Genomic DNA, 14232 nt, shown 5'->3' with positions numbered 1-14232 from the left:
AATGGGAGAAAGTATTTGCGAACGAATCAACGGACAAAGGAGTAATCTCCAAAATATATAAACAGCTCATGCAGCTCAATATTAAAAAAACAAACAACCCAATCCAAAAATGGGCAGAAGACCTAAATAGACATTTCTCCAAAGAAGATATACAGACGGCCACGAAGCATATGAAAAGATGCTCAACATCACTAATTATTAGAGAAATGCAAATCAAAACTACAATGAGGTATCACCTCACTCCTGTTAGAATGGGCATCATCAGAAAATCTACAAACAACAAATGCTGGAGAGGGTGTGGAGAAAAGGGAACCCTCTTGCACTGTTGGTGGGAATGTAAATTGATACAGCCACTATGTAGAATAGTATGGAGGTTCCTTAAAAAACTAAAAGTAGAACTACCATATGACCCAGCCATCCCACTACTGGGCATATACCCAGAGAAAACCATAATTCAAAAAGACACATGCACCCCAATGTTCACTGCAGCACTATTTACAACAGCCAGGTCATGGAAGCAACCTAAATGCCCATCGAGAGACGAATGGATAAAGAAGATGTGGTACCTATATATAACGGAATATTACTCAGCCATAAAAAGGAATGAAATTGAGTCATTTGTAGAGACGTGGATGGATCTAGAGACTGTCATACAGAGTGAAGTAAGTCAGAAAGAGAAAAACAAATATCGTATATTAACGCATGTATGTGGAACCTAGAAAAATAGTACAGGTGAACCGGTTTGCAGGTCAGAAATTGAGACACAGATGTAGAGAAGAAACGTATGGACACCAAGGTGGGGGGAAGTGGCGGGGGGTGTGTGTGTGTGATGAATTGGGAGATTGGGATTGACATGTATACACTAATACGTATAAAATGGATAACTAATAAGAACCTGCTGTATAAAAAAATAAATAAAATTAAATTAAAAAAAAAATGTAGGTAGGGAACTGCAGGTCTCTTCCTAGGAACCACAGGTATAGCTTTGGGGGGCAGAGTATAGAGTAACAGAATAAAGATACCCAGATCCTGTTCAAAGAAGACTTTGTAGAATATTTTCCCTTTCCAAAAATCTTGGGCACCAGTCCCCATGAAAAACAATCCTCACTTTCCAAACCACTGCCTTCAGTTCTGCACATGGGAGAACTGAAGGGAAGAAAGAGACACCAAGGCAGAGATGGAACAGGGAAGATGACTGAAACTCACATGAAAACAAAATTTCTCTATAACCCAAAGGTATTTCTGGATAAATTTTCACATTAATTTTTTTCTCAAAAGACAAAATAATATACTTCAACCTCTAATAACTTAATAGTTGGGCAAAAGAGGTTTTAAGAACTAAATTTAATAAACACAGTGTTGAAATAAGGTCTTCTGCAACTTCAATTATTTCTTGTGAAATACAATGTTCCCAAAGGAACACATTAATTTACAAGGCTTAAGTGTGAGAGATTTGTTTTCTCTCAAACAAAACGAATTAAATTGAAATACCTTCTGAAGGCAAAGTAATAGTATGCAGCTCACATCTCTCCTAATTTGATATATTAGGAAAATAGTAAGATATTCCTTTGAATTCTAAACCCTGACACTATTGAAAAATATCAACTTCAAGGAAGTGAGCAGAGAAATATGTTTTTGTGTTCCTCTGATCCTTAGTGTTTCTGTGGAAATAGCCCCAACTGCTATAGGTTGGTTCACTTGACCAAATGAAGTAGGGTGTCTGTGGATAGTTTCCTATTACATGCAGGGAATAGAAAGGAATAAGTGAATGGAGTCATAAGTATAATCTACCTCTGAACAGCTCATTAACATTGCAGAGGAATCATGCTTTCCTAGGAGATAGAGGCATTACAGCCTATCTCTATTAATGGTATTGTTACTCAAATAAGTAAATAGGATCTCAGGTGAATAGTGACCTGGAATCCCTCTTCTAAGAACATCGATACATACTAGGAGTCAAGACTTCCCTCAAACTAGTAAGGCCCAGATTAATAGTTGCTTCTTTCAAACAAATGATCTGATTATCACTCTACTCCAATTCCCTCTGCTACCAGAATTTTTTTCTCTTGACTTCAAAACATTTTCCTTGCTGAGTCTACAGACAGCCACAAAATCAGTCATCAAAGGACCTTATCAAAGTCCCCAACTCTCCTCCTTCAAGCCACAGTTTCTCTCTTTTTAATTTTTTTTCATTTTTTTAAACACAAATCTCATCAGCGAATCAGTTCTGTAGAGGCAGGATTCCATCATACACATTTTATCGCTTTTGAAGCATACCTCATAAAGAGTCCAGCACTGCTACACTGCTCAGCGTGACAGGTAGGCAAGATAGGTGCTCCTGTACTTTTTTAACGAGGACACTGAGACTCACAAGCTCAGTAACTAGTTCAAGGGTTCTAGGTGAGGTAGTGGCAGAGTCAGAATCCAAACTCAAGTCTTCCGATCCCAAAGCCTCTTTCCAGTAAGGATGCAGCCTTTGGTATGAGTGAAATGTATATTCAACTTGATGCCATGGGACTCCTGCTATTTCACTTAATACTCATCTTAATCACCCATATCCCATCCCCAACCACCTCCCTCCTTGTCCAAAATAATTCCCAGCATCCAATTCTCATTCCAAACTCTGTACAGTGGTGAAGGCCTAGAAAAATCCAGTTCAAGTGTCAACTTTAAAAACTCTGCCTCACCAGAGTATAGGACTATCTTCTCAGTCACTTCCTTATGTGTATATGTATGATATATGTGTGAAGAATGTTTTCAATGAAAAAAACTGCACCTGGCAGGTTGGCTAAGGTCTGATTATATTCAATGTTTTGCCAGATTTGGGGGGTGGGAAACACTCTCTTACATACTGGTAGTGGAGTGGAAAATTTGTATAACACTAAAGAAAGATGATTTGATATATTTATGCCACAGGAATTGCACAAAGACATATACACCAGTATGTTATAGTATTATTTGTAGTGATATGGAAAATGATACATCATTCATTAAAAAAGGTATGTACAATATGATTCTATTTGTGGTTATTAACTATAAAATTTATATTTGCACAAATGTGTATGACCATGCATGAGACCAGTAGGAAGGATGGTAAACTGACAGCAGTTTCTTCTGGAGGAGTAGTACTACAGAGGAAAAAGAGGGAAGATTATTACTTTTACCTGTACAATTACAATTTTTTATGATTACATGTTACTTTAAAAACATGTAAAAAAGTTAAGTTTCTCTAAGTTAAAAAAGAGAAAAACAACAATAAGAAGCAACACCTTTATAACAACTCAGTATGTTAGGGAATCCATTAGAACTTTTTCTATTTTTTAATATTTGCTAACCTAATACTTTTGACTCATAGCCAGAAACAAGGATGGGCAATAAAATTTAGTCAAAATAATTTTAAATTATATTTAAATATTGTGCAAAATTTTGAGCCTTCAGCTGAGAAATCATCCTACTCTCCTGCCCTCATTTTTCCAGCCACAGCCCCTATGTCTAGATCAGTCCTGCTTCTCTTGGCATTTAGAATAAATGGATGGAGACAGAGACTCAAAATGAAGGGCAGGAAGTACTATGGACCATGTAGGGATCTCTCCTTTGTCCTTTGCAGATTCAAGGACACATTCAATGCTACTTGAACTGGTTGTCGAAATTGCTAGTTCCATCGCTGAGTACACCATTTTATTTCATGCAACTGGTGTGGAATCTGAACTGAGGAGCAAATGGTTATATTTTCTACAGTAAGGTTACAGAGGCTCCTGGTATTTTTGTCAATGTTCTGTAAGAAGAGCAAAAATTCACATCTAGACTCCTGATTACATTTATATCATATATCAATTAGGTAACTTACAAAAAGCACACCTAGGCCTTCAACATCACAGATTCTCATCTAGTAGGCTGGGGTGAAGGGTTGTTATTTAGGTGAAACTGTCCCGTGATTCTGATACACAACCTCGGTTGAGAGCAACTTATATAGTTAAAGAGATTTATTTTGCAAAATTTTTGAGAAGGGATTTACAGCTTTTATGTTCCCCAGAATAGAGATAAGAAATACCTTAGGCTAAATTATATGCTGAAATTTGAGAAGCAAAAATTTAGATCCCAGAATCACAAAACATTAAGTTTGAAAGGTTCTCGACGATATTATTGACTCTCCTTCTAGTTAAGTGATGATCAGAGAGATTAAGGGACTTAATACAAGAAAGATAGTTACTTAAAAATATATCTAGTATTAGAAGCCATCTCTCATTAAAAAAAGTACATTTTCAACAAATAATAACTAATAATATCTGTTTTTCCATTCTGTAATCTTTACCACTGAATTTCAAGCCAATTACCTAAAGTTAAAAAACATTAAAAGAAAAACCCTCTATATTAATAAGAGATATCAGATTTAAAGGTTTTTTTTTTCTTTTTTAAAATTTTATTTATTTATTAATTTTTGGCTGCGTTGGGTCTTTGTTGCTGCGCGTGGGCTTTCTCTAGCTGTGGCGAGCAGGGGCTACTCTTTGTTGCAGTACGTGGGCTTCTCATTGTGGTGGCTTCTCTTGTTGCGGAGCATGGGCTCTAGGCGCACGGGCTTCAGTAGTTGTGGCATGTGGGCTCCATAGTTGTGGCTCGCGGGCTCTAGAGTGCAGGCTCAGTAGTTGTGGCACACAGGCTTAGTTGCTCCGTGGCATGTGGGATCTTTCCGGACCAGGGCTCAAACCCGTGTCCCCTTCATTGGCAGGCGATTTTTATTTAGGATAATAACAAAAATAATTTCGTAAACTTATGCCAAAACAGTTGAGCTAGGTCTCAAAAATGCCAAAGTATACTGAATAAAATACATGGCAAAAGAATGGAATGAGAGAAATGCACATCTGTACTGAGAACTTATTTAAATGGTTCAATGTAGTGGGATCATAGAATGATGAAGTAGTGGCAGAAGCTGGAAAGGTAGGTTAAAGATATCTTTTGAAAGACTTTTGAGTATTATGGTAAAGAGTTTTGACTATCCCACAAGTCAGTGTCCTTTTGTGTTATATTTAAATATCATTTTAAAACATATACAAATAAGTTAAATAGGTGCAGAAAAAGTAATTGACAAAAGAACAATGTCAAATTGTGATTTAAAAAGGAAAAAGAGGAGGAGGGGGTGGGGGAGGAGGAGGGAAGAAGGCAGGCAGGAAGGAAAGAAGGAAAAATAAAAGATCATAAAGATTGAAAAGGAAGAAATAAAACTCCCTATACACAGATGACATGATTGTTTACCTCTAGAAAATGCTAAGATATCAATAAAAACTACTACAACTAATAAGTTAGTTAAGTATGATTATAGGATACAAGGTCAATATAGAAATATATGAAAATCAATTGTATTTCTATATATGTATTAGCAATAAGAGAACTGGAAAATAAAAAATACATAAGAATTCACTTAACTGAAAATGGAAAGGTTCTACACCAAAAGTTATGCAACACTGCAGATAAGTAATTAAATGGAGAGATATCACATTCATAATTTGGAAGACTCAGTATTGTTAAGATGTCTAGTGCTCCTAAATTAAACTATAGATTCAGTATAATCTCAATAAAAATTCTAGTTGGCTTTTTTTTTTTAATAGAAATTTACAAGTTGGCTCTAAGATTCGTATGGAAATTCAAAGGACCTAGAATAGCCCAAATCAATTTTGATGAATAAGAACAAAGGGAAGTATGGACAAAATTATTGAAATAATTCAAAAAGACACATGCACCCCTATGTTCATAGCAGTACTATTCACAATAGCCAAAACCTGGAAACAACCTAAATGTCCATCGACAGATGAATGGATAAAGAAGATGTGGCACATATATATAATGGAATACTACTCAGCCACAAAAAATAACAAAGTAATGCCATTTGCAGCAACATGGATGCAACGAGAGATTATCATACTAAGTAAAGTAAGTCAGAAACAGAAAGACAAATACCATATGATATCACTTATATGTGGAATCTAAAATATGACACGAATGAACCTATCTACAAAACAGAAACAGAGTCACAGACATAGAGATCAGACTTGTGGTTGCCAAGGGGGTGGGGGAGGGAGAGGGATGGACTGAGAATTTGGGGTTGGTAGATGCAAACTATTACATTTAGAATAATAAATGGATAAACAACATTTGTCCTACTGTACAGCACAGGGAACTATATCCATTCTCTTGGGATAAACCATAATGGAAAGGAATATTTAAAAAAGAATGTACTTACGTGTAAAACTGAGTCACTTTGCTGTACAGCAGAGATTGGCATAATATTGTAAATCAAACTTCACAGAATCTACATCTCTCTCAATACAATATTTTTCAATAAATGCTTATAAAGGAAAAATTTATATCTATACTCCCAATACAAAGCAAAAGATTTTAAACAAAACATTGTGAGGGAAAAGATCAGAGATGTATTTTGAGTACAGAATCACAGGAAGATATTTTGAGCCACAAACTCAGTGTCAACTAGAAGGATGTACAGCTTAGATGCTGGCAGAGCTAACAGAAGCCATGTTACTGCACACAAAGCAACTGTGTGTTAGCATCATATTATTTTGTGATTCTGAAGCAATATTAGACACTTTATATCCTAACATAATTATGTGTTACCTATATACAATATCTTTACTGTGTCTTAGTTGCATTTTAGGAAACTGATGTGTGGTCTGGGGTTGACATGTAATGCATAATTTTTCCTGACTTAATGAGAAATTGGCATATGCTTACTGCTTTGGGTGCAACACCTGATTTTCAGGTTGGATTACTGATTTTAGGCCTATCTCTTAAAAACTATAATTAAAACACACATACAGGACCCATGTTTGTGATGAGTTCAAGCAGGTGTTTGATACTGTTAGTAAGTCAAACTTGGAATAAGAATTTCATTGACACTTTTCTTTCAGGCTTTGTGTCTTAAGATTGCATGGTGACTATAAGAATTTTCTATTGTGCAAATAAAGCAAAATATAGAAATAAATTATATGATGAGGCTGATATAAGGAAACACTCTTCCATAACTGAAGAGCATGTCTTTCCAGCCTGCATTTCAGTATGACAATGAGTGGGGCTGGAAGAGAGTGGGCAAGAAATTGGAAAAAGGAGAGACCAGAGGCCTGGACAACTATCCCAATATGTCATGTAAGGGTCCGAGGGAAAACTGCATTAAGGAGAGTCTTGAGAGGCACTGCTGAGATCCAGATTCCTTCCAAATGGCATGTTTCTTCCCCTGCATACATTCCTATGCCTATTTTTTATAATCTTCCACAGTAATTGAGTTCCTTCGAATATCCTCATTTTTACTTTCTCTTTCATGCCACTTTCTCTCCATGATTTTAAGACAACGTGGCTCACTCTAGCGATCCCATACAAAGCTTTTGTGGAGCAATAATGAGGACTGCAATAATAAAAATTAAGTGATTGCCATTCCTCCAAAAGATCAGTAACAATATAGATTTTTAGCCTAAATATTTCAGCAGCATAAAGATAATGATGTGTGACCAAATAATTCAAAATACTTCCCCCGACAAGCCAAAGACAGAAACAGAAATGGCAAGAGTAGAGCTCAAAGTCTTCACTCCAGGAAATACAGAAAAGAATGAGGCCACACAATATGAGCAAGGTTTTACATAATATTTACTGCAGCCTGAAATAAAATCTTAACTCTATAATGGCACTGAGGGGGAAAGCTCTTAATTGAGAAGATCTCAAATTGGGCAAGAACAATCTCAAAAATAAAAAAGATTATTCTTCTTCTTTGGTTCTTAAGTGATGCGTATAACTTCACTGACTGCATTCTTCTTTTAATGAATCCAAGTGGCATTAAATTTGAAGATAAAAAGACTAACAGGGTATTGCATTGTGAGAAACTATCTCAGATTTTTTTTTTAAGTTTTTAATAGAAAATTTATTTATTTATTTTATCTTTTTTTTTTTTTGGCCACGCTACACGGCATGTGGGATCTTAGTTCCCCGACCAGGGATCGAACCCGTGCCCCTTGCAGTAGAAGCGTGGAGTCTTAACCACTGCACCACCAAGGAAGTCCTATCTCAGATATTTTAAACTGGCGTTGGATTAACTGCATTAATCTAGATCTACTAAAACTACAAAATGATGAGAAATTCACTGGTTATCGTCTAGAATCATTATCAATCCAGAACTAAACTCAAGAACATAGCCTTTAGAGCCAGAAAAGCCAGTGGTCTACATGTTGATTCTGCCCCTCACGTTTCAGTTTCCTTATCTGTAAAATGGGTATTAAAATAGCACCTACTTTTGTTATAAAAGAGAATGCATGTAAAGAATTTAGCACTGCCTAGCAAACAGTAAGTGTTCGATGTTAGCTCAATTCCTAATATAGCTCCCCTACCCCTGATTTCTTTTAATAATCTCATCTTTTTATAACTCAAATTGAATGTAATACAATGGATTACTTAGGGAAGATGATTCAGCAAAATGCAGACAGCTATTGGTTATAATGCTGTAATGACCAGGGAGACTGCACTTGGAAGAAAGGAAAAATGTATACACATCAGGGGTCCCAGGACAGTTTTCTGTGTGAGGCTGACCACTCAGCCAGCACCACATTCTTCTTTTGACTTTCAGAGCTGTGAATTAGGCTGGAGACTATTTTGAGAGTCAGAAAATGGGGTGACTTTAGCTTTGTATATAGGAAGGTCATATTCAGGACCTGCTTACGGTTTTTGTCAGGTTTGATCAATTCATTTTTAGCAGCTTTATTGAGATATAATAGACATATAATAAATCACTTATTTAAAATGTAAAATTTGATATGTTTTGACACCACTGACACCATAAAAAAATTTGGTCAATCAATTTATTTTTGCACTTTTAGCTATTATAAACCTATCTTTGTTAATAAAACATAGGAAAAATAATTTTATTGCAATTTTGAAATCCTTTACTCTTCTTTCTTCTCCTCAAACTAGTGTTTCCACAATGGAATATTTTATTCCATGAGGTCTCTTAGGGAATAATTACTTCATTAAGAAGCGTACTTTATAAAATTACATCCACGTATGGTAATCTAAAAGAGCCACTCTAAGATGATAGAAACTTCTGACTGTAAATTAGAATCTTATCTATGGATGCCTAAGAGCTGGTGATTTATTCACTACTGTAGTGTACTTCTAAATCGCATCTAAGTCTTCCAAATATAATTCACTGGCAACAAGCAGAGAGTGAAGGCTCAACCTTTGGGACTGGTGTGGTGGTAGGGACCCTCAGACAGGAGTTTTGTCATAAAGCAGCTACATCTACCTGGGTCAGTCATTTAACTTTTACGGTTTCAGTTTTTTCCTCTTATAAAATAAGTATTACTAGACAAAAAGATCTGAGTTTACCTGTAGTTCTAGGTTTTTATCCCTGGCAAATATGGGAAGTATTCATACTTTTTATTTTTAATGGTTCTTAAATAAACCTATTATACACACGCAAAAATAACAAGATTTAATTTAGACTATGCTGCAGCTAAATGTTACAAAGGGAACGAACTTCCTCCTCTGTCTTGAAGGGTGTGGGAGCCAGACATGCTAGCCCCATCCACTGTGCACTTCTTGTGCCACCACACTGTTCCTTCTGGCTGCTTCTGTCACCTGACAAGTCACGCCAATTCCCCACAGGGCACGATCAGCTATCCCCACACTTTCACTGTAGGGAAGATTATAAATAAATCCTATATTCAGATGAAAGCACCATGCCCAGGCCTGTGTATTTTCTGGGACTAATTGCTGAGGGAAAGCCAATAATCTACTGAAAGTCTCATTCCAGTCTACATGGTAATTATATGCTAATGCCTTTTGAAATTAATTCAGAACCCCTACACCAGCATCACAGTAAAGGGGAAAGAAGCTGAGATTTAATCACATTGTCTTCTGGGAGCTCAATGTAAGATTTCTTTTATACATGAGCCATAAATCGACAGAACTAGCGGACTGCTCTAGCACTGTAACGATGCAGTCCCACAGCAACAAAACTGCTGGCAGGTGTCATGCCAAAAATCAGTCACAGATGGGGCTTGAGTAGAGATGCAGAGTTTCTCACTTCAGAGAAGCTACAGTGTATGTTTGACCATTCTTGTTTCTACTTCCTATTAATTAGCCTCATCTGAGGGTCTAAAAGAAGTCAGATCAACTACAAATAAAAGAAGCTGTGAGCAAAGTAATAACATAACGATAAAAACAAAGCAATTATGAGAAACAATATGAGCAAATGGTGGAGCTGGAAGAATAATGAAGACATGGATAACTTTACCTCATTTGACAAAAATAAATGGAGTGTGAATGGGTAAGCAAATACAAAAGGTTTGCTCTAGCCCAGAAATCTAGTAAGCATAATCTAAAAGCCCATTGTAAATGCCTCCTTCGTGATGCAGTGTCCTTCTGCAATCTAATACACTGCTTATCCAAAGAAAAGCTATTGTAACACTGCTTCCAGCTTTCCTGGTACTCATCGTTAAATCAATGTTTTATTCTCAGTTCCAAAGCACACTGGATTTGATATTATGCTATATACAAATTCTTCACATATCATAGAGAAAGGATTGAAATTTTTTCTCAGCTATAAAAAGAAACCAGGAATATATTTCCCACATGAATTTTTTCCTGTCATCCCTGACCTAGAGCCAGAAGCATATGAGAAGATGACTTATAACTGCATAAGAATCAGTATGTGCATTTTTCTACTCTCTCAGCTTTTCAAGATGCTGTATGGAGCTATTGAAGAAAAGGAAAGTGGTCTCCCTCTGGAACATGCTTTCAGAGACAAATGCATTAATATAAACAAGCTAAAAGGAACCGAAATACACAAATCCACATGAAAATATTATTTTATAAATATCATCAGCTGAAATTCATTATGGTATTACCAGGTGCCAGATACTGTGGCAAAACTTGACATATCTTCTCTCATTCATTCTCATAACACCCTCCGAGGTTGAGGCTATACCATCACTAGACTGTAAGCTCTATGAGAACAGGACCATGGATTTTGTTCACCAATGAAAAATCGCACCGCGTTCACATACTTCCTCCTACACAACAGATGCACAGTAAAGTTCTTGCTGAATAAATGAAAAATTTCCATTTGATAAAGGAGGTAACTGAGGGTTAGAGAAGATAAATAACTAGCCAAAGGTCTGTGATGCTACAATCTATGTTCCAACATATTTTATTTTATTTTATTTAAATAAGAGACTCAGTGGAGAGTGCAGGGCGATTAACTTATTACCATATTTAATCTTCTTGTTCTTTTCATCTCTGAACGAAGATAAAGTTACTGAATAGCAACAAAAGACCAAATCCAGAAAGTCAAAGGAAGGAATAGGAGGGGCCTGAAATAGCAAGATGTTAATATTCTTTTTCAGTCAGGAGATTAATTTTCTTTTTCAGTCAGGAGAGCTCTTCTAGCCTCTAGCCTAGAAAACAAATACCTGAAGCTTCTGTCTTTAAGGAAGGAAATGTGATCTAATTAACAGTCAACCATGTGCCACGTACTTTAAGCCCCTTCTGAAATGCAACTAATAACTGAAAGAACTGGGATAAGATAAAGTGGGTCTTCCTAGTCCAGTGCTCACTGCCCTGCAGAGTGTGGACTTTTCTGTATGGCCTGTAAAACACTCTCAGTGCAACCACAGCTCGTCTGTTACCTCTATCTAATAAAATGTCAGACCGAGAAATAAAATACCAGTTCTATATTATACCACACGAAGAACTCAATTACTGTGGAAGATTATAAAAAATAGGCATAGGAATGTATGCACGGGAAGAAACATGCCATTTGGAAGGAATCAGTGGATTCCAGCAGTGCCTCTCAAGACTCTCCTTAATGCAGTTTTCCCTTGGACCCTTACATGACATATTGGGATAGTTGTCCAGGCTTCCGGTCTCTCCTTTTTCCAATTTCTTGCCCACTCCCTTCCAGCCCCACTCATTGTCATACTGAAATGCAGGCTGGAAAGACATGCTCTTCAGTTATGGAAGAGTGTTTCCTTATATCAGCCTCATCATATAATTTATGAAGAAATCTCTAAACATAAGCCAAAGGAAATGAATGTGAAGCAATAAATTATATTGGTTAATACATACTGTCACCTTTGATTTTTATTTACATAATGATTATGCTAATCAGTGCTACTACCCGATGTGGGTCCCTTTCATAATGCTATATTACAAAAGAACAAGCAAAGAAAAGTAACTCCAGAAGTGACTTCTTTGTGAAAACAGGTTTTAGATGGGGAGAAACTACTGGGGCTTAGAAGACAGAGGGCAATACTAGTGCCCTCACAGTTGTGTCTGATCAGCTTTAGCTGTAGATATTATTAGGCAAGTCACACTGTGGATGACTATGAATTCTATACCGAGTCTGAAGAGGAAACTAAAATGAAAAATTAGTAATGGCCTCATTTTAAGTAAGCAGTCTGACACTCGGTACCTCTGTGATTCAGCTCCCCCAAATGTCCAAGTGTTGGAGCATTTTATCCGAGAGGCCTTAGAACACACTGGTTAACAAAGAGCTAAGAAGTCAAACTGCCTGATACTGAATCCCAACACCTCATTTACTTTGTGACTTCAGCAGTAAAGCTATGTCTGGTACCAAGTACATATTGCTCTTGTTACGATTGTTGTTATAATTTTTTTTCATTTTTGTTATGTGACAATCTTTTTATGTCTCTTTTCTTCCTTGAGAGTGTGAGCTATTTGAATGAAGGGACTGGATGTATTCATCTCTTTTTTTGTGTCCAGTCCTAAGAGACACTCAAAAAACTGTTAGCTGAATGAGGAACAGGCAAACAAATATCAAACTAAGATAAATTCAGAGCAGAAACCCTGACTTTAAGCTTAGGAAAATGAGGCTAACCTTTTCAGACTATTGATGAAATCATCCAGAGTAGTAGCAGAGATCAGTCATCTTCTGAGCTGCTCTTATCTTTCTCCTATTCCTAAATAAGACACCTGATTCCTTAACCTGTGGCCTTAACCACATCACCAACTTCACAGATATTAACCAATCCTTGACAACCAGTTCATAAAGTTTTGTTGGCTATAACACCTTCACAAAAAACTAACTGACAACAATAACAAAAAGAAATGTCATACTTATGGTTAATTCAGAAGCTGAAGAGGATTTTGATAAACACTAATAACATTAGATTAACACACAAATTGGTTTTGAACCTTTTGGAATTTATATTTAAAAACAAGCCCTATTCTTTTAATATGTTTCCATGAGATTTTACTTAAGGACCCCTAAATTATTTTGTGAGATTAGTTTTTTTGTTTTGTTTTGTTTTGGTTTTGGTTTGGTTTTTGGCCATGCCACACGGCATGCAGTTCCCTGACCAGGGATCGAACCCGTGCTCCCTGCAGTGGAAGCATGAAGTCTTAACCACTGGACCGCCAGGGAAGTCCCTGTGAGATTAGTTTTCACTCAAGCAGCAAACAGCAACTGTAAGCAATAATATGATTTTTGTTCTCGCTTGGGAAAATGATAATAAATAGTTGACGAAAATGTAATTTATAACATTCTTCCCCTTCACTGCATTTTCCTATACAATATCCTCCATACCCCTTCATCTCACCAGAACAGAAATTCAGGATATATGCCCCTAGATGGATGGATATATTAGATACAGAGTATATATATATATGGATGGATTTTGCCCTTATGTGATCATTATAATGAAAGTAACTGGACAGATTTTATTAGAAGAATCAAATGAACCTAGTAGGAAAAAAAAAAAAAAAGAATATATGCCCCTCACCTCCAACAGTTCATCTCCAATACGCATTCGCCCGTCCGTGGCAGCGGGTCCTTCGGGGTTAATTCCCACCACAAATATGCTCATGCGTGATCTGTCTCTGTTACCAGCAAGGCTGAGTCCAAGTCCATTCTTATCCTTTTCAAGTTCAATAATGTGCAATTCTCCAGGCAGGTCTGCATATCTTTGCCTGATTTTTTCTATTAAAAAAAAAAGGTAAAAAAAATTTAAATAGAGCACTTGAATCTATATTAGCAAGATACTGGCATTTCCCCATCTTTGATGATGCCTTTACAATGAACTGTCCCTTCTTGAGAGCGAAGTACTTGAGGTCATTCAGAGCCTTATATATAGGTTACAGTTAAAAATTATTTCATCTCCATCTAACAAGATTGGCTCACCCATAAAACCTTCCCTGATTGTTCAGGTTCACACTGGCCTA

General features: G+C 36.5%; 1 protein-coding gene across 16 annotated transcripts in view; it reads right to left on the bottom strand.

The window, feature by feature from the left end:
- The window catches only part of PATJ (PATJ crumbs cell polarity complex component), a 343677-nt gene that overhangs the window by 133395 nt on the left and 196050 nt on the right, over window positions 1-14232 (bottom strand). For all 16 annotated transcript variants that reach the window (XM_057543576.1, XM_057543586.1, XM_057543555.1 and 13 more), the window contains one exon: window positions 13794-13990. In XM_057543576.1, coding sequence (XP_057399559.1) covers window positions 13794-13990 — 197 coding nt within the window. The remainder of the gene's footprint in view (window positions 1-13793; window positions 13991-14232) is intronic.

This window comes from Balaenoptera acutorostrata, chromosome 1 (genome assembly GCF_949987535.1).
Source record: "Balaenoptera acutorostrata chromosome 1, mBalAcu1.1, whole genome shotgun sequence".
NCBI classification, from domain to species: Eukaryota; Metazoa; Chordata; class Mammalia; order Artiodactyla; family Balaenopteridae; genus Balaenoptera; species Balaenoptera acutorostrata.
Note: the sequence above shows the minus strand (reverse complement) of the source record. Positions and strands in the feature narration are given on the sequence as shown.